Source organism: Balaenoptera borealis (genome assembly GCF_965194805.1).
Source record: "Balaenoptera borealis genome assembly, chromosome: 1".
NCBI lineage: Eukaryota > Metazoa > Chordata > Mammalia > Artiodactyla > Balaenopteridae > Balaenoptera > Balaenoptera borealis.
Window position 1 is genome coordinate 32,479,817 of NC_138860.1, and position 24,640 is coordinate 32,504,456.

The window sequence follows — 24,640 nt, forward strand, 5'->3', positions numbered from 1 at the left end:
AATGCTGGCTGACCAAGGAGACATCTCACTGACAACACAGACATCGAAATCCAGCACGTGGCAGATGTGTCTGGGGTTGCAGTCCTTTCAACACAGTTTGCTTAAGAGAGCAGGTCTCCCACACAGATAATGACTGGAAAAACCACCTCACCATATGCTCTGCCTAGATAATGCAGGAGTCTTACACAACTTCTCTGTAAGTTAGAGCATTCAGCAGGAGTTAGGGGGCTGAAAGGAGTTGCATATTCCATCGCCTTCTGTAAACTAGGGGTAGGGGAAATAATTAAGGTTTTAAATAGTCCACTTGCTCAGGCCCCAGAAGTACCAGGACATCCCCCTTTGTAAGAGGCTGAGGTCACAGTCTGAACCCTTCTCTGCCCTGTGGTCCTTGTGCCTGAGAGGCTGGGGCCATGCTCTGGACATTTGTTCTCACAGCCTGTGCTGTGAGGAATACTTTTGGTTAAGGCAAAAGTTCCTTAAGTAACAGGCCCATGGCATTTTCCTTCTTTTTGTGACTGTGCTGCCCAACAGAAACAGCCTCGTTCCGACCTTATGGAATCTGTAGAGACTAAATTCTATCATAAAAATGGAACTGGATAGTCCTGAGAACAGTGTTGGAGAAAGCAAGGTCTACTCTGAAGAACACACTGTCAGGACAGAGTTCAGGTGGACTCTTGTTTTGGAGGAGGGTGGAAGCAGAGGCACGGCAGGCGGAAAAAAACAAAACTGCAGCAGTGAGTTAGTTACCGTCCCTTTCACCATCCTTCTGAATAAGGCATCTGGCCAGCAATTAGTTTTATTACCAGCCCTCACTGTTTAAATCTTAGCAGAGAAAAAGAAAGGACGTTGAAGTGAAGAAAAAATGAAATGGATTACCACCAGTTTCTGGATTTTCTTCTTATATCTGAAGCTCACTCCCAGTCTAGGGAATAGTCTTCGGTTTAAACTGAAAGTGAGAAAATTGTGGCACATTAAGGTGGCAGATAGCTGGAAAGAGGAGCGAAAGCAATGAGGCTGTAGTTAGGGTTATGTGATAGCAATCACTTTTATAAGGAAAGAGTCCATGGAAATGCAGAACTGCAGTTTGCAGGCTGATTCTACCTTTAACGTTCTGGGTCATTTGGGGCCAAGAACTTCTTTATCTTCCTTGGAGATGGGAGGAGGGATGCATATGACTTGTTTTAAAACCAGTACTTTGTGAAGTGGTAAGATGTCTGTAAAATGCTTTGAGAGCCCAGGAAACAAACCAGTGGCAAAATAATAATAAATAAAAATAATAACGACAACATACAATAAAAACACCATGCATCACAGAATTGAAGGGCAGAGAAATGAGCCACTTGGAAGCAGTGACGAGACTTTTCTAGGGGACCCACAGCTTCCCGGAGCTTCCCCCACCCTGTACTCTGCTGTGAGCCCTTTCACCTAGCATGAGCCCACAGGACAGGCTGCTGGCGCGAGAGATCTAGCTTTGAGTCTCATCTATAACTACGGCCATGTCCCAAATTAACCCTCTAGAACAGATGCCGAGGGAGACCAGAAGTGAATGTTCAGGATATACTTTCTGGTATATCGTTTACCTTGAGAGAAAGGGATTTAAACCAACAGCATAATACACAGGTTGATGCACACCTGACAATAATAACAAAAGATGCACTGACCTATAAAAAGCCTTTTACTATGTATCCCAGGATGGCCAATACAAGCTGGTTAGGTAATTAGCCCTTCAAGAGTTCTTTTGCAGTCATATAAAAATGCTTTGCCTTGTTAAAAAAAGATATCTAGTCTACCAAAAACGTATCCATGAATGGGCTTGGGTTTTTTTTTCCATTTTCAGGTTTGCAAGATAATTAAAAATAACTACATATCGTCTCTGAGCACACCAGCTGTCCATTAGCTAATCAGTTTTGGCAATACACTGCACAGAGGTATACCACCACTGGTTTCTGACATTAAGTTAGCTTTAAGCTTATTGGCTATTCCTACAACTGGAGGCAGCTTGGAACCCAGGCCCTGGAAAGCATTTGCAGGATTTACTACCCTTTTGCCTGACACCTTTTCAATGGTGAGAGGTCTGGGCACAGACTTGCTAATCCAAGGGTGTCTTAGTGCTTGAGCTGGGGTCAGGCGGGCAGAGGGGTCCCAGTGAAGACACCTTTTCAAAAACTCTACGAATAAGTAATCATCACACCCCTTCAGTGCTGTCCCCCAGTCTTTGCTGCCTGGGGGACCCCGCTTCTTACCCCTCCGTGAACGACCTCCCACAAGCACAACCCTCCCATCTGCCTGAGTGGTCACAGAACAGTAGCGAGGTAGGCCCTTGGAGTTAATAAAGTACTTGGCACGTTTGGATTGCTCCAGGAGTTTTGGTGGTGGCATCCCTAGAAGCTCCATCATACAGGCCAGCTGGTCTCCTTCATCCTCTCCAGGGAAGAGAGGCTGTCCTGTTAAAAGTTCTGCAAGGATGCAGCCAAAACTCCATATGTCAATGGGCGTGCTGTAGCGGTTTCCTAAGATGATCTCTGGAGCTCTGTAGAACCGAGACTGGATATATGTGTAAAGCTTCTGGTACTCAAAACAGCTGGACCCAAAGTCAATGACCTTAGTCGCACTGCGCCCATGGTGTTTCAGGAGAATGTTTTCTGGCTTCAGGTCACAGTGAATGATCTTGTTTTTGTGGAGAGCATCCAAGGATTGCAAGATGGATTGAGCAAACTTGCGAACCAACTGGATGCTAAAACCCTGGAACTTGTTTTTTTTAATGAGCTCATAAAGGTCTATGCTCAGCAACTCAAAGGCCATGCAAACATGGTTCCGGAACGTGAAACTTTCCAGCATATGAATAACGTTCATGCTACCAGTTTTATCCTGCTTTTTAAGATGCTCCAAAATCCGGATCTCCTCGGCTGCTTGGCGATGGAAGCGCTTTTCATTGCGTACCATCTTCAGGGCCACGTACTGTCGAAGTTTGTGATCATAGACCCGGGCTACCTGCCCAAAACTGCCCTTGCCAATAATTTTCAGCACCTCATATCGATAAGCTAGATGGTCTCGAGGCACGTGAATATAGGCCCCATCTGCATCATCATAACCCCCATTATTGGGACCACCGATAACTCCATGTCTTTTTTTGGCATTTGGACCCACAAAGTAAATTTCTGGATAATTGATGATTTCCAGCTTCTCATAAGCAGTGAGGTGGTGTTTATATTGCTTCAGTGCTTGTTCTGGAGTCAGAGGCAACACTTTGGATGCTTTGGATGAACTGCTAGATTTTGCTGTATTCAAACTATCTGAACTTTTACCCTGAGAAACTGTAGGAGAGCATTTTTCAGAGTCGTTGATGCCATCTGACTGAAAAGTATCAGATCTTCTGTTGCCAAATTCTTGAAATAGTTGTTCTACCTTCATCTCACCTCCATTCAGGAAGCGCTGAGTAGGATCTCTTGTTAAATGCTCAGCGGTGATCTACGGCAAAGAGAAGTGAAGAAGTTAAAGTCACTAAAAACGGTGGAAGAATGAAAGAATCGTCCCCCTGACTGAACAAAACAACAAAACATGCCAGTTGTGTAGTCAAAAGACCCAAAAGTGAGATGAGAAAAGCAGGAGTCTCTAGAAACTCGTGTTATGTTAATCCTTAGGTTCCCTGACTGCTATGGCCACCCCAACCCCACTACATAGGCCTCCCTTTGTTCAAGACAAGACGGTCATCTTACCATACCCGGAACATGCTAGATTCCTTCTAACTGGTATGTCTTCCTACCGAGAATCTTTTCACCCCATCCACTCAAATCCTACGCTCTTTCAAAGCCCAACTCTAGTCCTCCCTCTTCCACTTAGAACTACTCCAAGCCCATACTAACTATGGGCTTACACTCACATCTTAACTGCAGCTTTTCGAGTCTACCACATAATCTGGCACTTGTTTTCGTTTGTTTGTTTGTTTGTTTTAATTTATTTATTTTTGGCTGCGTTGGGTCTTCGTTGCTGCACGCGGGCACGCGGGCTTTCTCTAGTTGCGGCGAGCGGGGCCTACTCTTCGTTGCGGTGTGCGGGCTTCTCATTGCGGTGGCTTCTCTTGTTGTGGAGCACGGGCTCTAGGCACGCGGGCTTCAGTAGTTGTGGCACAGGGGCTCAGTAGTTGTGGCTCACGGGCTCTAGAACACAGGCTCAGTAGTTGTGGCACACGGGCTTAGTTGCTCCGCAGCATGTGGGATCTTCCCGGACCAGGGCTCGAATCCGTGTCCCCTGCATTGGCAGGCAGATTCTTAACCACTGTGCCACCAGGGAAGCCCGGCACTTGTTATATATATACTGTCCTATATTGTTTACAAACTGATTCAAATACCTTCCCAAATCTTAAGGGCATGTACCAGGAGCAAAATAATACATATTAAAGTGTTCTGTAAATGATAAAGGGACAGAGGCAGGATGTGACCCCAGGTCTTCTGAATCTTGGTCCAGAACATTAACATAACCTGGTACCAGGTTCTCCTAGTGCCTGTACTATTCTCCAGTAGGGCTGAATGTTGACCTTGGCCTGGAATCAACCAAGGCCTCATCATCTACTCCTGGGTCCCCAAATAAATGATCACATCTTTCTATCTCAGTTCATTGAATCAAAAAATTTCTAATCCAGAGAGAACTCTTGAGATCACCAAGGCCAATTCTTTATGTATCTGATGAATAGCAGTGAGAATCTAAGGCCCCAGGGTGCTTCTTGTAAAACTCTCCTAAAGACACAGAGTCTCCTTTCTCTCTCCCTCCCTTGCTCATAGACACATACACTAGTCTCCCTCAGCAAAAGCCTACGTGACAAAGGCATACAACTCTTTTTACTTGATTTGGCATCACCTTTTCCTGCAAGGAACAATAACCCACAGAAAAAACTCTACTTACTAAATACGTCTGAAATGAAATAAGATTCTTTGAAACTCGATGGAGGGAAAGACAACGAAAAAGCCAAACACTAAAAAAAATACTAAGAAAAATATAATGTGCTAGAAGGAAAGAAGAAAAAAAGTGCTAAATCTGTTGTTTAAAAAAAAAAGTCTGGGATACTTCAAAGAACAACTATTTTTCTTAACAGACCCTGAAGAACTGTACCCCTGATCTGTATGATTGAGAGCCTCTATGATCAAGGGTAGATAATTCCAGAGAAGTTCTGAGCTATATTTATGATCTCTTAAAATATAACACAAATTATAAGGTAATGATCCAAAGTGGCCAACCATTTAAAAAATAGAATTTTAATATAACCTAAGCAAACAACACCTGACCCATCACCTATGTAAATAAAAATATAAAAGATGAAAATATAAACAACAAAAAAGGGATGAAAAAAAAATTAAGTGTTGGCATACTTTAGACAGCCCCTAATTTAGTTATAAAAGCACGACATTAGTTCCTGCCTGCTTCTTTTAGGTCATTTAATCAATTTAAACATTTATATAGTACTACAGTTACAAAACTGAGGCACTGCACCATCTTACATATAAGCAAAGCAGCCAGTACAACGGTAGCCATACTTTGGCATTGAGTTTCTAAATAAAGAGGCAAGATACGGACAAGGAGAGATCTCTGATACCAAAATAGAGAACTATCACTAGTCAAGAAAATAAAATAGGCTTGCAGACAGAACCTAAATACCTTGTTAAAATGTAAATATAATGCAACATTTTTTTTATCAGCAATTAAGTCAAATAACCATTCCTGTTTTTAGGGATGAAAAAAAAAGGTCTCATCCATCCATCTAACATTCACATGAGCATTAATTGTTCACAATTATAAAAGTGCCAAAAAACAGGTTACCTCAAGGCACTACAATCTATTAGGAGATAGGTTTGGCTGAGCTAGGGAATTATAATTATTCGGTTTTAGGTAGATTTACATAACAAAACCAAATATTTGCATGCATCTAAACCAGTTTTCCTTAAATTTTTACTACCTAACCTAAATGCATCTAAATATTTACTGCCAAAGTCTTGGGGACACATTCTGAAGAAATGTGAAGTCAGAAGGCCTAGGCTGGGGTCCTGGCTACACTGCTCAAAAACTGTAGGTCCCAGGGTAGGCTTAACCTTTAGCCCAGTTTCTTAGCCTCAATTTCTTTATCTTTAGAATGTGGATAATAATACCTCCTTGCACGATGTTGTGTGAATCAAATTATAATTAATAATATATGTGAAAGACCCTCAGAAACTATAAAACATGTTAAAAACACTGGTAACAATTAGGCAAAATTCTCAATATATTGCTTAAACTCCAATACACCCTCCCTTTCCCCTTTTAGCTTATCTTTTCTCTCTGTGGTGCCGTCCTCTGCAGCTCCAGACTCTCCCTCCGCCAGACATCTGGCATCAACTATGCCTTCTGCTCCCTGAAGGCTCGCACAATCAGCCTTCCCTTAGGATGCATGGAAACACCTCACCCACTTTCTCCCCCACATAAAACCTCCTTGCAACTTGCCGTGCAATTTAATGGGTTATCTCTCCAGAGATATTTGACCTTTAACAAGATCAATGCCTTAACCCAAGGGAATGACTCTCTAGGACCCGCAGTCATCAATGACAAGCTGGTAGGAAAGGTATTTGTGGTCCAGGGTCCACCCCTGGGTGGACCTACTATTTCACCTACTCTGCCTACATAAAAGGCTGTGCTGGCTCTGGAGGTCTTCATTTCTGTTTGTGATAAAGAGAGGGTCTCAGGTACAGAATGTTAATAACAACAGAAATTTAATTTCCACAGAACTATTACAATAAGATTAAGGATGTCATTTGGATTTCCTGACTCATGGTTTTTCCTTAAAGTGAGCCTAAATCTCTCTCTCTGCAAATTAAGTCTTATTTTGCCCTCCAGAACTACACAGGAGTGTCCAAATTTCCATGTTAAAGCCCTTCAGATACCTAAAAGGGGCTGTCCTGCCTTCACCAGTTTTTCTCTAGGCTCATCATCCCCATCACATCCTCCACCTCACACGCCTGGGTCAGGCTGCCTTACTATATCCTATTCACATTCTCAACACGGGCTGCACGTTATGTATCTCTGCAAGTGTGGCTCCCAGAACAGAACAAGACACTTCAGGTCTAGTCCCCCTGTGGACTGTCAAGGTTTGAACCTCCAATGAATCTGAAGAATTCCAGAAAGGAATTTTTTCCACACAGGGAGGGGTTCTCGCCTTAGCTGTCTTTCCTTTCCTGTAATAACTCAAATACTGGTCTGAATCAATTATGGATCAAGTCTGCTGTGCTAGAAATAAAATCTTCCTTCCATTGTTCTAGGAGAATCTACAATTTTCACACATGTTAAAGTAGTTACAAAACACTATATATGTCTAGTCTAGGGTTATAATCACAATAACTGACCAATGTCTGCAATCGACTTCAAATATTTTAACTATGTAATTATATCCAGAGAGATAAATAATGCCAGATTAATCATGTTTTATTTAAGAATCCTTTATATACATTGTTAATTTGGAGCACTCTTTTTTTTTTAACACCTGTATTGGAGTATAATTGCTTTACAATGGTGTGTTAGTTTCTGCTTTATAACAAAGTGAATCAGCTATACATATACATATATCCCCATATCTCCTCCCTCTTGCGTCTCCCTCCCACCCTCCCTATCCCACCCCTCTAGGTGGTCACAAAGCACCGAGCTGATCAATTTGGAGCACTCTTGACGTTTCAAATAGAATCTTCAACTGTGTTAATCAAGTCTTGAAGATCTTGTTGAGAAATTCAGAAAAGGAATATCCTTCTCGTCCAGATATAGAAACACCATACTCTCCCTCGCTCTCGACCCTAAATCTCTGCAACACAAAGCTAACCCAATAAAAGCCTGTGAGCAGATGATTTATAGTTTACAACAAGAATATAAGGGCATCTTGGATAAACAATGAAGCCAAAGGACTTTGTGAAATAAGCAATAGCGTCTCGCAATGAAGTCATGGCATAATGAACTATAAGTGTTACTAAGAGGTCAAAAGCACTTTTTTCAGCAAAATTTGCTGAATCTAAAATCTTGTGTTTTGCAAGCTGTGTTACTCTGAATACCATACAGTAAAAAAATTCATTTTGATCCTGAAACATACAATTTAATTGCCGTACTATATGGTGATTAGCACTGGCCAACTCTGAAGTAAAGTTAAAATGGACTTTAAGTCACATGATGACCAATTGCAAAAGTTTCCCAGAGAGATGTGCTAATTGTCAGCAAGTAACCACGAAATCTGATAGTCAACACAAGGAGTATATAGGTGGTTCTGGAGCTCTTAGAGGTTTTTACATATTAAAAAAAAAAGCTTGTGGAGAATGGAAACTTACTACACTTCAGAAAGGAGATTAAAAATAATAGGGTGACCAGCCTTCCAAATATATATAGCCCGTATTTTGTAATATTATTAGCCTTGAAAGTAGTGAAGGGGTTGATTTTTAATGGCAAAAGCTGACAAACCGTTGGGAAGGACTATGAAAAATGCAAGCAATTTTTTACATAGAAGTAATTTTAGGTCTTAAACAGAAATATGAAGGAGAATTATTGATAAATTAGTCTACTCAATTATTCAATTTGTTCATTGATGATATATGCAGCAAATTTTAAAGTCACAGGATAGATTCTCCCTGTCATGGAACTTGTCCAAACCCTGCTCTCCCTACCACTCTACGAGTGGCGAGGGAATGGGAATTAATTTATTATTTTAAACGTAAAACGGTGTCAAAAGCTAAATGTCTGCAAGCTCCAAAATGATTAAATGCATCGAAACCAAAATGTATTGTTCAAGTTTTATTTATGATCTATAAAATGGTTCTCTTAAGCATACTAATAAGCTAGGACTGCATTTTTGCCGTGCAGGAAAAATCTGCAGATCTGTAAGTTCAGAGGTATTTTCTGTTTCTTGTTCTTGTTAAAATGAGCCATCATAATATACTGTACATATCATTCTATTAAAAAAATAACCACTATCTAGATAAAAGTAGCATGTCATTTTTTTCCCTATTTACCCCAGTGATTGAAAGGAATAGGTGGGCTCCAAATCAAAATCATTCTGAAAAGCTGAACTTGGACCACAGAAATTGTTATTTCAAAGTCAAGAAAAAGCAAAAGTGAATAAAAAATAGCCTGGGTTACCAGTGAGATGTGACTGTACCTTGACCATTTAAAGTAGCATTTCCTCCTTTCCAGGCCCATTAGAGCTCAAAGAATTACTTCATTTACTTACATTTAGTCTTCTGGGTAGAGGTGGTTCAGAAGGATTGCAGAGTGCATTTGAACAGGGTGGGCATTTGGTTTCATCTATCATCATGAAGGTATCATAGACACCATCACCCAATCTAGTTGAAAGGATTACAGATAAAATCTGTCAGTAACTGAAGTATATACATTTGTATTTCCAAAACACCCTGTGTCTTAACTGCTTCATATCTGCTACAAAGAATAATTAATACAAACAAATGTCTACACTGCATTTTGGCACTGAATACACACCACAGGGGTATTTGGCAGATGAAGAGAGGAAACCCAACTTTTCCTCCTTTTTTTATTTTTAAAGAAAGGACAGCATTTCTAGGTTTATATTTTGAAATCGTTAAAGTAAGTCTTACTTTCTGAATGTTGTTAACAATAGGGACTATCAAAAGAATCTCATTTAACTTACTACTTGAAAACGAACACTAGTTGAAATCTGAAGCCTAAAAGCTAACCAGAACAAACAAACAAGACAGAGAACTGTATTTTCAAGTAGGAGACTTGGATTCTAATCTCAGCTCTACCACTGGCTACTCTACCTTCCTCTCTGAGCCGTTGGCCACATGTTGTAAATGGAAGAGTAGTTCCAGTCTACGCACTTCTGGGTCTCATAAGCAAGAAATAAAAGGCCTTCTTAGGGCTGTTTTCTCTTTATTTATTTATTTACTTTCCTACTTAACATCTATCTAACTTGTAGAAAAATACAGTGAATTCTACAGCAAATACTACAGTGATTCTCTAAATTACAAAATGTACTGGATTTCACGTCTTTACCCACTTAATTTTCTGGTGGATGGTGGAAGCTAAATGCCAAATGATCATTTCTCTGCTCTTTAACACTGTGCCTCCACCGCTGTAAGGGAACACAAAAGATGGAGAGGATTTATTTAATCCACAAGATGGCCCTGAATAATGTATTTCATCTGCCACCAAGAACATGGATTTCCCAGTAACACACATCAGCATTTCATTGTATCATTTTTACATGATATACTGTGAATACAATGATAATGACCCAGCTGCAAGGGAAGAATTTTTTTTAATCTTTAAAACGATGCTGGAATATTTTAGTGGCTTATAAAAACTGTTTTGTAAAATTAGTTCTAGAGTTTTCTTAATCGATGTGTTATAGGAATACAAAGAGAAAAAAAAAAACGAAAAACAAAAACCAAACAGAAAACCCACTACAAATATTTTTGGAATGTTCTCTTTTTAAAAAACATGCTTACATTCTGATAAAATTACACCTTTAACGGAAACTGCTTCATTGACAAGAACCAAAAATTCTGGATGTGACTGATTCTTTGCCAACAGCATGAATAAAACAAACAAAATGGGACAGACGTCCACATTTACAGAGAAAAAGACAGACTGAAGACCTACAAGATTTCCTATAAATAGCCAAAGGAAATTACCCAAAGGTAGTCTCCATGCAAATGAAGTGGGCAGGTGGTCCCTACTCTCCATTAAGGTGTAAAATACAATGCAAGGTGCAGAATCTCTCAAAACATGATCCACAGAAAGCCCTACTCAGCAGAGCCCCTCACCTACACCCCTCACGGCAAAGCCCTTGGTTATCTGCTCTGAGCAACAGGGCTTCTTTGAAAAGGTATTGCTCCCTGTCTCCCCCAGTTTGCTAAAAAGCCCCACAAAAAATCCCAGCTTCTCAGAGTTCCTTACCATATACCCCCGATCTAGGACTTCAGAAATAATCTCCAGGGTGGGAATTCTTCTTTCCCTAACTCTGCTCAAGCCCCCTCCCGTGCTGGGCTGGGGGGAGGGGAGCTGATGGAGAGGAAGAGGGTGGGCCAGTCCCGGGAGGGAGTCAGACCCCTTCCCTCGTCCTTCCTGCTTGGGGGCTCGCTCAACCTCCAGCCCAGTCCATCCACGCCCCCCGACCTCGCCTGCCAGCTGCAGCGGCTCACTCGGGCGCCCCAGCCCGTTATCCCCCGGCGCCGTTACCTCCGCTGCTGGGGCGGGAGTCCGGCTCCTGGTGGCCCCGCATCCTTCCGCCCGGGCCCGCGAGCTGTGCCTCCCATCCGTCAGCTCGGGACCCCCCGGAGGGAGGGGCGGCGGTTGGACGGTCAGGCAAGCAGTGTCCACCTGCCCTGGGGCGGCTGCCTCCCGGGCCGCGACGTTCCCTCGGTAACTCTCTTCCAGACACTGCAGCTCCGCGCGCGTTCGCTCGGGACTGGCTGGGGTCGAGAACAGCCAGAGGAGCAGCAGGGGCGGGAAGGGGAGTGGTGTGGTCGCCTAGCAACCGCGGCACGCCCCGGGAAACGCCTCTGCGCAACTACGCGGTCACGCACAGGGGCGGGGCCGAGGCCTCTCCCCATTGAGCGGCGCGTGTCTCGGAAGCTCTCGCTGGCTCCGGAAGGTGGGAGGCGGGAGGCTCGGAACCCGCCGCCTGAGGTTCTCTGGTCGCTGGCTGAGGCCTGAGGGCCGCGGCTGGGGAGGGAGAAAGGCCCTGATGGAGGGTTTGTGAAATAGCAGCCCCCGATTTCTGCCTCAGAAGTGGCAGCCGGCACCTCACGGTCAGCTATCTCTTAGCAAGTTGCAGCCTAGAATTCTAAAACCTCCCTTGAATATTAATAAAATAAGAACGAAAGACATGGGTAATTTCTCAGACTTCTCCACTGAGGGGTGTCCCTCCGGAGGGTAATGAGTTAACAAAGGAAACCAATAATAATAAACCCATTTTGTGACACCACCGGCGCCACGAATATTTTCATTTAACCTCGGTAACCATACCAGATGATATCCCTCTTTTATATAGATTTAACTAGGATCCGGAATTTAAGCTGAGGTATGTCTGACTCCCCTGCAATGAGATGCCACGGATGGTAGGGCTCAGAGCCATTTTAAGGATGAGGAAACTGAGGCCAGAGGAGATCATGTGGTTGGCGAAGCCTGAACTAAATGTCTCCAAATTCCCAGCCTTTCTCCTGCTGCACCAGACCCCCTGGAAAGAAGGCTCTTCCTGTCTTCTTCCTTGGAATGGGTGGGGTTTTTCCCTTTACTTTTCTGAAAAGTTAAGATGCCTCGGCAACACCAAGGTTAAGCGGATTTGGATAGGTGGAACGAAAGTGAAAGGGCAGGAGGTTAAAACAGAAGAACACACAAGTGTTCTCTTGAGCGTAACAGCCAGTCGGATTATCTAAACCTACAAAACACGAGGCAGGCTGTCTGACCCTTGAGGAGAGAACTAAATGTTATGGAAATGCCGAACACGGGCGCCACCTGGTGGGGCTTGGGGACTCATTGCCCCAAGCCTGCAGAGTATAGTCCGTAAACCTGAAAATTTCCATCCAAGGCTCATTTCCGTGTGACTAAAAGTCATAGTCCCTGTTCTCATGGCTTTAGTAAAAATGCCCTTAAAATCCAAAGGCTCTTCACTTTATAAATTAATAATGTGTCAGTTTGGGGAACTTTACTCTTTGCAATCAATGTTTTCTTTAGCCTATGATACAAATATAAATTCAAAGATTTTCTTCCACGATGATTTAAAATTTTTTTCTAATCTTATGAATAAGCTTTTTTTTCCTAACCTCGCCCAGCCCCTCCCCCACCCTTCCCCAACCAGAACAATCCTGCTTTCATGTGGGTTTGTACTTAGACTCCTATGGAAGATTTTGTTTGAAGGAAGAGTTCCATGGCAGCGAAAGGTTTGGACTAGATTGTTGCTGAGGTCCTTTCCAGCTCTAAGGTTGCAAAATTGTATTAAATAATCATTGTTCTTAGTACTTATGTGGACCCCTCAGACCACATTTCGATAGGACTTGCCCCCACAAGTTTTGTTACCTCCTTCTGAATCACTGCTCTCTCCAAGTCTGTTTTAAGACATAGCTAGGTAAGCCACCTTGAAGCATCCTGCTCCCCTTCCTGCCCCTGAGGTGGGAAGCACAGAGGCCTCCTTTGTCTTTAGGCTATTGATCCCAAGGTCACGGGAGGGAGGATTGTGAGGGTGCTGGCACTTCATGAGTCCCTGACCTTAGTGACCCAAGTAATTTCTTCAAAGAGCCCCTGTTTCATAACAGTGTGGCTGGATTAAAGCCCAATGAGGGATCTAGCAGGAGCCTCCACACCCCAGCTGAACTGCTACCCTGTGCGCTCCAGCTCCTGAGCAGCTTCTACATCATTTACGCCCTTTCTTCCCTTCCCATTACCAAAAAACTGGGTTTGCCTCTTGGTGGGTGTTGAGCCAAAAGACGCAAGAAGTCAAAGAGTGAGAGAAGGAAGGATTTATTACTTGCAGCAAGTAGGGAGAACCCTGGGGATCTTTCCCAAAGCAGTGTCTCCCAGAACTGTAAAACTGGAGAAGTTTTAAGCATATTCATGAAAGGGCTTGGGTGGTTGACAGAGTTAAAGCTTCAGTTGATTGAAGTCATGAAGTTCATAAAATGTCAACATCATTACCCCTTAGGTTCCAGTTGATCTGGTAGCTGAGCACTTCAGGCTAATCTTTGCCATTGAAAAAGAACTGGGACTCTTTAGAACTTCTCTTGCCTAATAACAGGCAATGTTTCTGCATTCTTTTCTTCCCTTAAGATCATTAATTACTGAGACCTGTTCAAGGGCAAGCATTGTGGCCAGGCTTAGATCACAAAATGGCTTCTGTCAAGAAAGCCACGCCTGGTTCTTTTTCTCCAAGGGTCCCCTACCCTATCTACTTATGCTCCCTTGCCCCACTCAAGAGTAGTTCAAAATTTCCATTGTCTCTCTCAGTGCAGCTAAAGCCAGATTTACCTATCGTGGATTAGCCAAATATCATATAAGATACCTGCTTGCTTGTTGAAGCCAGTTCTAAAACATCTGCAAAATAAGGAGACCCTAAAAAATGAACATGAAAAATGGAACTATTCTAGGACCTTCAAAAATCATCAGAACATTCAGAATGTGATTATAACAGTTTCAAATGTATAGATTAAGAAAATATTCCTATGGCCACATGCACCTGGAATTTTGTGATGAAACACCTGTTGGTGGGTTAAGTTTAAATTCTTTTCAATAGCTATAAATTATTCTTTGCAGCATGATGTGCCATAATGCATAGTATATCATATTAATCACAAAATTGGAATGCATTTTAAAAAATCATTTAGAGAGAACCTATGAAACTCACCATTTTCCCCAAGCTATGTCGACCTCAAGTTCACCTGAGCTCCAGAAACACGTATAGCTATTTTCAGAAACAGAGATTTAACTCACTGAAACACTAAAACCATGTCATTTTTCTGAAGTTTCAGAAAGCTGTCTCTCTTCTGAACCTCATGGACTTCTGTTACCAAACTCAGGTTCAGCTGTTCACCACTCGAAAGCCCATACTTGAGAGGCAAGTGTTGGTTGGAAAGGAAAGGTTGCTTTATTCAGGAGGCTGGCAACCTGGGGAGAAGGCAGACTTGTGTCCAAAAACCAACTCCAGAGATTCTGCTGGACCATGAAAGTTTTTAAAAGGAGAATCATTTGGGGAGGGGGTCAGAGTCTTCATTATCTTCTACCTTGTACAGACTTCTGATTAGTTGGTGGTGAGGTAACAGGGTGGTGTTCCCAGAATCTAGTGCTTAGCCTGAAGTTACCATCCTCCACCTGGGAGGGGGCCTTAATTCCTGCAGAAGAACTCAAACATCTATTGTTATGTATATTCCTTGAAGAGGAACCAGGAACCTGCCCCATGCTGCACTACTGTTTCTTGATTTCTCCTCCTTTCTTTCTGCAATCCCTCCCTTCCCTGATAAGCAACTGTTTGAATCTGCCCTTTGGAACTCAGGAAAGGTCAAGGAGGCTGAATGAAGACTATTTCCTACAGATAAGAAACAGGGCACATGGAAAGGATTTATACCTGGGAGGGCCCCACAGGGTCCTGCAAGGTTTCACTTCTTGTACTTCTTCCCTCTCTCTCTCTTCCCCAAGCTTTGAAAGTTGCCCCATTAATGCTTCTGAATCTTGAAAACAACAACAACAAAACCAATAAAATCCCTATGCTTCTTCCAATACTGTAGACACTTGGTTCTATATCTCCTAAATCCTGAAGTTTGTCCTTATTAATTCCTAACCCCAGAAATATTTATCTTTTCCCAAAATATCTGTCACTTCTTCTCACTTACTCTTCCCAAGTCAGCATGACCAGTTCCACCGACAGTCCTGAGGGGCCATATGAAACTACGTTTCTGAAGTTTTAAAACCTAACCAGGACTCTTTCTAATATAATTACCATTTTTAAAAAATATATTTATTTATTTATTTTGGCTGCACCGAGTCTTAGTTGCGGCACGCAGGATCTTCGTTGAGGCATGTAGGATCTTTAGTTACGGCATGCAGACTTTTAGTTGCAGTGTGCGTGCAGGATCTAGTTCCCTGACCAGGGATAGAACCCGGCCCCCTGCATTGGGAGCGCAGAGTCTTACCCGCTGGACCACCAGGGAAGTCCCTAATTACCATTTATTAAGTCTATTATGTTCCAGGTACCATCAGAAGTGCTTTACATATATTTTCTCATTTAAAACTTATAACAGTCCTGTGAGATAGGTATTATCCCTATTTTACAATTCAGAAAACATTCTCAAAGATTAACAACTTGTCCAAGTTTACCCAGCTGGTGTGTGGTGCCAACTAAAAATTGTCACTTGCCATCTGGGACTACAAAAATGAAGTCTCAAGCCACTGCAGTTGTTGACCTTCAACACACCCTGAAAGGAGTTTAGGGTAGAGATCAGGAATGAGGCATTCTGTGCTCTGGGAAAAATTGGCAGAACAGGCCTTCAGATAGTTGGATATTTTCAGAAGATTTTATGAGCCCAGTTTCTTGCATCTTCTCATATCTAGAGAATCACTAAAATCATAAATGGAGACATCTGCTCCTCATGACTAGCAACAACCTTCTGCCAAAATGTGTGCTTGACTGCATGTATCCCTCTTCACTAAAATCACATATATACTGACCTCCACCCTTACCTCTTCAGAGCAGTTCATCAGAGTTATCTGAGAGGCTGTCTTCTGGGCTGTAGTCCTCATTCGCCCCAAATAAAACTTAACTCACAACTCTCATGTTGTGCATATTTTTCCAGTCGACAGTTTTGGCGACCATGAAGGGACACAGAGCAGACTTCTCTCCTTTACCTGAACTCTAGGAGGAACTGGAACACTGATACCAGCAGAGACCTCTTGTGCCCATCCACCTCCTTGGAGAGTCCAGACAAGTTTGGGTGAGTCTCTCCTGGTTCTTGGATCTCCTGTATTGGTTGATGATCCTGAGTTTTATTTGGCAGTGTATAACAGGTACCTGGACCCCTTGTTGAAAGATTCCGGGGGCAGGGGGGGCTGGTTGAAAAACAATGGGGTTTGCTCAGTTTAAAGACACTGAGCGGTCTGGGCTGAGTAGTTTGGTAAGAAGCTGATCTGACTCTTTTCCTCAATTTGGCTGCCTTAATAGAATTTGTCAGGATAAAAGTGAAGATATTACATGAGAGCTTTGCTCCAAAGAAGAGGGACAAGACCCCTCCTGGTCAGTTAGAGCTTTCTCAGGCAACTGAGATATGTATGGGAGTGGTGGAGGCAGAGTCCTCATACCGTGCAATGGTCCCACAGGGAAATCCACACATTAATTAAAAGACTTGCTCATCCAGGAATCATGTATAAGAATTGGTCATTCAGTGATCTGAGCACTCACAGTGGTCTTAGACCACCGAAGGGTGAAACTGAGCCATATAAGAGGGCTGAAACGACTCTAGGGTGATGCGTAGAGGAGTTAAGCTCACAAGCAGCACACTGGCCCACCACACAATTTCATTAGTAAGTTTTACCCCTGACAAATTCAACTTTAAAATGGGAAATAGAGCCTCTCAAACAGAGAAATGAGGAGCATCAGAAAGCCAGCCTCTGACTAACACCCCCGCCAGGTTTATGTATGTACAAAACTTATATTTACAAGTACTTACTTATTTGGAATTAAAGGAAATCTTTGCCCTGAAAATAGCCAATATGGGCTCTTTTATTGCATATTCAGTTGTTAGAGAAAGCTGACTTAATAAAACATCTTTTCAGAATTCTGACCCTTGAGGGAACAGGTCCTTCTAGGAGAACATGCTTTTCTCTCCCTGTGCCTTGAGACCAGGGCTCTCAGGAACAGTTATCTAGACCATCTCTAATTCCAGAGACTGAGAAGAAAAAAAGGGAGGAAAGAGGCCTTTTGAAATTTGACTTATTCTAACTGTTATAAACTAGTGAGTTTTATATTGTAACACCTGATTCATGACTAAGTTTTAAAATAAAACTATGAGATCTCTGATTGTATCTGTCTATATGTCTATGTGTGCACATATGTCTTTACCTTTGGATGGTATTATCAAAATTAATTTGTAAATGAGCTCCACTTAATTGGCTTAAAGGAAATTAAGCATTTATAAAAATTCTCAGAAATATAAAAGGAAACTATCCAGTATGAATTTCAAGTGCATGTGAACTGGGAAATATTCAGCATTAAATTAATACCTGGTATTAAGGTTTGTTTGTAGATTTAATTAATACAGACATGTCTTAGAGTCATCAACATTAAGTATACTTTTATTGTACCTAGGTTTAATAAAAGTCAAATAAGATCTTATTATATCTGTTGCAAATTTGTCCACAAGAAAAATAACTTGGTATAATGAAATTTTTTATTAGTAAATTAAATGTAAATGAGAAAAGAGGTTTTGGGTGAACTCTTTACGAAAATTGTTTTAGGAATATCTACTTAAAAATATTCTCTCCATATACTTGGCAACTTTAAATTTTAGAGTTGTACTAAATTAAGTTAAATGATGGAAGTTTATTGAATGACTAGGTAATTCCCAAATAAAATAAGATAATGAAACATTAGTTACTGAACACTGGCTTCCTTTTACAGGGAAACTAAAGGCATTAAGTACTATTAATAAACATGTCTGGTGCCACGCTGAGATATTTTCTACAAAAAAACATGTTTTTTAGAAATTATTACTGGTATTTATGTTTGCCAATCTACAGAAGGAAAATGTAAACAACAGTTCATAATTGCGTACTTCTTAGTCTTCACTAGAAAGTAAGGTTTTAAGAGTTGTGAATTCTAATTTAAGTATGTAATTAAAGCTACTAGAAATAATAAAGGAAACATTTCAGCATATAGTAGCAAAGTAGGATGTATGTTTTCAGTAAAAGAAGGTATGAGGAATGGAATTGCATTTTGTTAAGGGAAAAAAAAGTAATTTTGTCCTAGAGCTGGTTGTTTATGGATGGGAAAAAAATAAGGGACAAACTAGTATGGATACAGAAAGTTACAGAAGGTTTATGGAAACGGAATCCTGAGAAAAGAGTTCTGTGCATGGTCAGGATTGGCTAAGTTTAGAATAAATAAATAACTGAGTAAATGAATTTTAGAAATAAGCTGGTGCAAAACCTGAATTTGGTTTTTCTCTGTTAAGATGACAAAGTTTTCTTAGAATATTGATCCACTTTTGATAACAGATTGTAAAGTTTCTTTTACCTTTAACCGGTAATATGTTATAACTGTCTGTAATTGCCTTTGAAATATTTTTGTCACTTTGGTTAAGTGGATAAGCATTGTTTCACAGTGACCTATGATCCTATTTGACCAAGAGTTTTAAAACCTTTTTGATATTTTTTGACAAAGTTCCCAAATCAAATTCTAATGAAGTTCCTTTGACCTCTAGCTAACTTTGACCTCTAGCTAGCTTCAAAGGGCTCCCTGAAACATCCCAAAGAGAGGTATTAAACTAATTAGGTTCATTTGGTATGTTAAATTACATGGGAACTATTGTCAAATGAGTAATAAATCTTCTTAGGTTGTATTGTATGGGTAAATATTATTAATATACATAGTCTAGAAATTACCTAAACTTTCTAAAAATCTGGTATGTCCTGGTAAAATTTATCAGTCATAATTCTGGTTATTATCTTAAAATGTCACAGGAGTAACCAAGTTTCTTTGTCAATAGCATTGTAATCAGGTCTTTAACTGTGCCATCTTAAGTCTTTTGTCGTTCATAGACAGTTACTGTCTTACATTTATGCCTTTGCAAAAATGCTTCCTCTTCAAGAAGATTCATAGCAAGGTCTTTTTGACAAGTACAGGTTTCTGATAACTTTCAGATCATACTGCTGAACTGGGTAAGAAATTTAAAAATTCTAGTGGAAAACCGGATGGCTTCATGAAACTATTAACAGAAACGATTAGTTACATAGGACTGAGTGAACTGATGAATGTGGTTACAATTTTTATGGTTTCTGTCTAAAACATTACTGGCTTTTAATCTGTTTTCCAGATATAAGCAGACCCTTCCTTCAAGCTAATTATGACTTACAGCAATTTGGTAAGTTATACCTCTGTAAACAGAATTGAAACTTTTATCTTTTCTGTCTACCTGATTCCTCCAGAAATTGGAAACTCATATGTTCCCAGTAGCCTTATCAGGTAAATAAGGAAGGCAACCTCCTGGTTGGTGATATTGTGGGGATCTTGAAAAGGGAGGAATTCACCCAAATCTGTAAGGCAAAATCTGTGACAAGCCTTTGGCATTGCTTTCCTTGCCCTTGAGGACTTTTTTTTTTTTTTTAATATTTATTTACTTTATTTTATTTATTTATTTTCTTTATTTTTTTGGCTGTACTGGGTCTTCGTTGCAGCACAAGGGCTTTTTTCTAGTTGCAGCATGCAGGCTTCTCTCTAGTTGTGGTGCGTGGGCTTTCTCTCTCTAGTTGTGGCGCACAGGCTCAGTAGTTGTGGTGCACGGGCTTAGTTGCCCTGTGGCATGTGGGATCTTAGTTCCCCAACCAGGGATCAAACCCGTGTCCCCTGCATTGGAAGGCGGATTTCTTACCACTGGACCACCAGGGAAGTCCCTGAGAGGGTTTTTAAAAAAAAAAAAATTCAGTCCGAGACTCCTTATGAAAAGTTCCCAACAGCCAATATAAAAGACGCTATATGATCAATTACACTTACCTAAGTAATCAGGCCAAGTTTATTAAAATTAGACTTAATATGCAAACAAATTAATCTTAATTTGGCTATATTTGGTAAAAATGAGGGTAATTTTAGAGAGAAAAAGTTTATGTTTTAGTGGATATTAAATTCTAGTTTTGTTAATTGAGGTCTGTATTTACTGCCTAAGCCTCACTTCCGATTCAGCTTCTTGCTATTATGTTATATTATTGTAAAGTTTAATTGAATTATTAAAAGGACACTCTAATTTGTTTCTGAAGTTTATCTCAGTAATCTATCTTTGGATGAGGATCAGATGCCTCATGAACTGTAGCCAGGGATTATGCATACTGGAAAAGACATCATTTAAAGGACTATCTCCAACCTAGATGGAAAGACCCTTATCAGGTACTCTTAACTAGCTCATGCACAGCGAAACTGAAGGGAATTGACTCTTGGATTAACGTTTCCACTTAGAAAGGGCCCCTGTACTGGACTGGCCCATAGAGAGGATTGCTGACCTTAAAATCACCTTAAAACAAGACTCAAACAGAGGAGAAACTTCCAGACTAGGATGAGAAGAAGATGACATCTGAAATAGACATCTGACCCAAGATGCTGGACCAGGCCTGTATACCAATTACTTTGATAATTGCTCACAACTTTGCTTATGAACTGAATGTATTTCACAATCTTATACTGAGTTTAAAGTTAATCCAATTGTTGGCTTTATGGCTAATTACCTATATCCAGTTCTTCTGGGTTACTTTGGTGGATTTCTCCACTCCAAGGCTCTAATTGGATAGCCCTTAGGAAATTTATTCTAGAAGAAAGAAATTATAGTTCTCTTTAGGCCACTATTGATATCACTAGGTGGGATCCCTCACCTGGCCAATTAATAATACTTGCTCCGACTCTGACCATAAATATGAATTTTCTTTTAGGGTCACTCAAGCTCACTCAGAACACCAAGCTGAATCTCAGTCAAAAACCATACCCTCCTGTTTATGACAAGGAAACATCCCACAGTTATGGTATGTATCTATGTGGCTAACACCAGGCTATGCTCAAGTTTAAAGGCTCCTTTAGTATATTAAATCATACTAAGGATAACCAGCTAATAACAGTAGGAAATTGGGTCGGGTGCCTTATAAACAATACCAATATATAATTTCCTTTAAAGATAAGAATTGGTATAGAACAGACTAAGTCAGATGACCTGGGGATATACTGGGCTGCACCTAATAGAAGTTCTAGGCTTAAATTCTTATTTATAACCTTACTAATACTACTAGCTATATCATTTGTATCTTGCCTGTTTTACAAAATTGTGTATTTTTTAAATAAATTTATTTATTTAATTTATTTATTTTTGGCTGTGTTGGGTCTTCGTCACTGCTCGCAGGCTTTCTCTAGTTGCAGCGAGCAGGGGCTACTCTTCATTGCAGTGCACAGGCTTCTCATTGCGGTGGCTTCTCTTGTTGAGGTGCACAGGCTTCAGTAGTTGTGGCACGCGGGCTCAGTAGTTGTGGCTCGCAGGCTCTAGAGCGCAGGCTCAGTAGTTGTGGTGCACAGGCTTAGTTGCTCCGTGGCATGTGGGATCTTCCCAGACCAGGGCTCGAACCCGTGTGCCCTGCATTGGCAGGTGGATTCTTAACCACTGTGCCACCAGGGAAGCCGTAAAATTGTTGTTTTTTGCATTATCAAATGTGTGACTGAGCCTTTGATAAAATGATGACTAGGTGAACTTGAAGCAGTTGACCAGATATATAGTTCTATATCAGATCAATGATTGTAATAGTGTAACTCTAGATATGGGAAAAGGCAACAAGAGGGAATCACTTCCTGGACCATAACAGACTAGTAAGACTGTCTTGTGGTCCAGAGACTTTTGGCTACTGTTAATAGGGCCTAGTCCAGTAACAGCACATTGAGTTGCCTATCGATGAAATCCTCACCTGATGCAGGAATGTCCTAGCATTTTGGGACAAAATGGTCATGAAGTGCCTCCCAAACCATGGTCGAATTTATGACCATGATTGGGCAGTGACAACTAAAAATTGTCACTTGCCATCTGGCACCACAAGAATGAAGTCACTAGCCACTGCAGTGGCTGACCTTCAACACACCCTGAAAGGAGTTCAGGGGAGAGATCAGGGATGAGGCACTCTGTGCTCTGGGAAAAACTGGCAGAACAGGCCTTCAGATAGATATTTTTAGGAGAGGATTTTACGAGCCCAATTTCTTGCATCTTCTTGTATCTAGAAAAGCACTAAAATCATTAATGGAGACATTTGTTCCTTGTGACTAGCAGCAACCCTCTACCAAAATGTGTGCTTGATTGCATGTATCCTCCTTCACCAAAATCACATATATACTGACCTCCCCCCTTACTTCTTCAGAGCAGTTCCTCAGAGTTATCTCAGAGGCTGTCTCTTGGGATATAGTCTTCATTTTGCCCCAAATAAAACTTAATCACAACTCTCACGTTGTATACTTTTTTTCAGTTGACAGTGGTGAACTGGAATTCAAACCTTGGTCCACTTGAATCTAAAGCCCAGTCCTGGGGCTTCCCTGGTGGTCCAGTGGTTAAGACTCCACGCTCCCAATGCAGGGGGCCCGGGTTCAATCCCTGGTCAGGGAACTAGATTCCACATGCTGCAACTAAAAGATCCTGCACACCACAATGAAGATCCTGCATGAGGCAACGAAGATCCCGCGTGCCACAACTAAGACCCGGTGCAGCCAAATAAACAAATAAATATTTAAAAAAAAAATAGAGCCCAGTCCTTTGACTGCCTGTACGCTGCCTGAGCACCCAGAACCTGTAAGGGTAACCCAGACTAGATCACTGGATCCTTTGAATTATGTGACAGTTTCCCTTGATCTAAGATTCCCAAATGTGGTAGACAGAATAATCATCCTCCAAAGATGTCCATGCCCTAATCCCCAGAACCTGTCAGTATGTCACCTTATATGGCAAAAAGGGACTTTGCAATGTGATTAAGGATCTTAAATTAGGGAGATTATCTTAAATTATCAGGATGGGCCCAGTGTAACCATAAGCGTCTTTATAAAATGGAAGAGGGAGGCAGGAGGGTCAGAGAAGAAGATGTGACAATGGAAGCAGAAGTCGGGGAGGTGGGGAGATCTGATGCTTGGTTTTGGTCTTAAAGCTTGAGGAGAGGGCTGCAGAACAAGGAATGAAGGTGGCTTCTAGAAGCTGAAAAAAGTAAGGAAACAGATTCTCCCCTAGCGCCTCCAGAAAGAACACAGCTCTGCCAACAAATTGATTTTAGGACTTCTGACCTCCAGAATTGTAAGATATTAAATCTGTGTTGTTTTAATCCATTAAGTTTGTGGTATTTGTTACATTAAAGCTTAAGAAGCTTGGGTACTGTGGTAGATTCAACACGGCCACATATTCTTTGCAGCTACTCCCATTAGGTGGTGGAGATTAGTTTCCCAGTTCCTGACTTTGGCTAGCCATGTGACTTGCTTTGACCAATAGAATGTGATGGAATTGTTCTTGTGTGATCATGAGTTTAGGCCTCAGAGACCTCACAGTTTCTCTCTTTCTCTCTCTCTCTCTCTTAGCTGCTGCCACCATATGGACAAGTCTCAGCTAGATTGGTGGAGAATCCTCAGCCAACATCAACTGCTAGCACTTGAGACAGGAGATGAGTTGCCACGTGGCAGCAGCCACATGAGGATCCCAAGCAAAGCTAACAGAAGAACCAAGTCAGCAGCCCCTTGAGAACTGTGAGCAAATAGGTATTGTTATTTTAAGCCATTAAGTTTTGGGGTGCTGCAATAGATAAATGATATGGGTGCTTTTGAAAAATATCAATTTCTGCCTATCCTCCATTTCACCAGATATAGTGATCAAGAATTTCTTGGTAAGGAGTCCAGTTGTCTGCAGGGATTTTAGGTCTGAAAGCTGTTCTTCTCTGCCCTTTTCCCTGACCAGCTCAGTCCCTCTCGCCTCTAAACAAATAAGCACATATCTGGGTTTGAGGGAAATCCGGGTATTTCCACTGGCCCTGATTATAATGATGTGTGCATGGGTCTGTCTCACTCCCTGAGACGGGAACTTTGTTTTATTGATAATCTTCATATTCCCCACATCAAGTACAGTGCCTGGCATATAGCAGGCTCTCAGCAAAGATGTCAATGTCACCAGAATTTTAGAAACCACTTCCTGATAAATGGAAATCTGTCTTAATATCCACTACTCCCTTCAAAATTGTACTTGCTGGTCACCCTGATGCTGGGAGTCTTCACTTTTGTTTGTTTGCTTTTTAAGACGAAAGCCTGGTCTTGCTCATGAAGAAACACAGTCCTTCTGGACTGAGCCCCCTCAAAGAGCCACAGAGAGCAGGAAGCATGCTGCCAATGGGCTCTGGAAAGTGGTAATACTTTTCTTCAGGCTTCCAG

The 24,640-nt window shown here is 41.4% G+C and overlaps 1 protein-coding gene across 3 annotated transcripts in view; it reads right to left on the bottom strand.

The window, feature by feature from the left end:
* Positions 1 to 24,502, bottom strand: part of DYRK3 (dual specificity tyrosine phosphorylation regulated kinase 3) — a 42,023-nt gene extending 17,521 nt beyond the window's left edge. For 2 of the 3 annotated variants that reach the window (XR_014233352.1, XR_014233353.1), the window contains exons 1-4: positions 11,212 to 24,502; positions 9,224 to 9,335; positions 1,662 to 3,468; positions 877 to 946 (exon numbers count right to left, since the gene is read on the bottom strand). Coding sequence is in view for 1 of the 3 variants with exons in the window: in XM_082350500.1 (XP_082206626.1) it covers positions 1,894 to 3,468; positions 9,224 to 9,335; positions 11,212 to 11,288 (1,764 nt within the window). In the remaining 2 variants the exon portion in view is untranslated. Of the gene's footprint in view, positions 1 to 876; positions 947 to 1,258; positions 3,469 to 9,223; positions 9,336 to 11,211 lie in introns of those variants that run through there. The other variant, XM_082350500.1, reaches the window with a different exon arrangement.
* Positions 24,503 to 24,640: the final 138 nt, after the last annotated feature.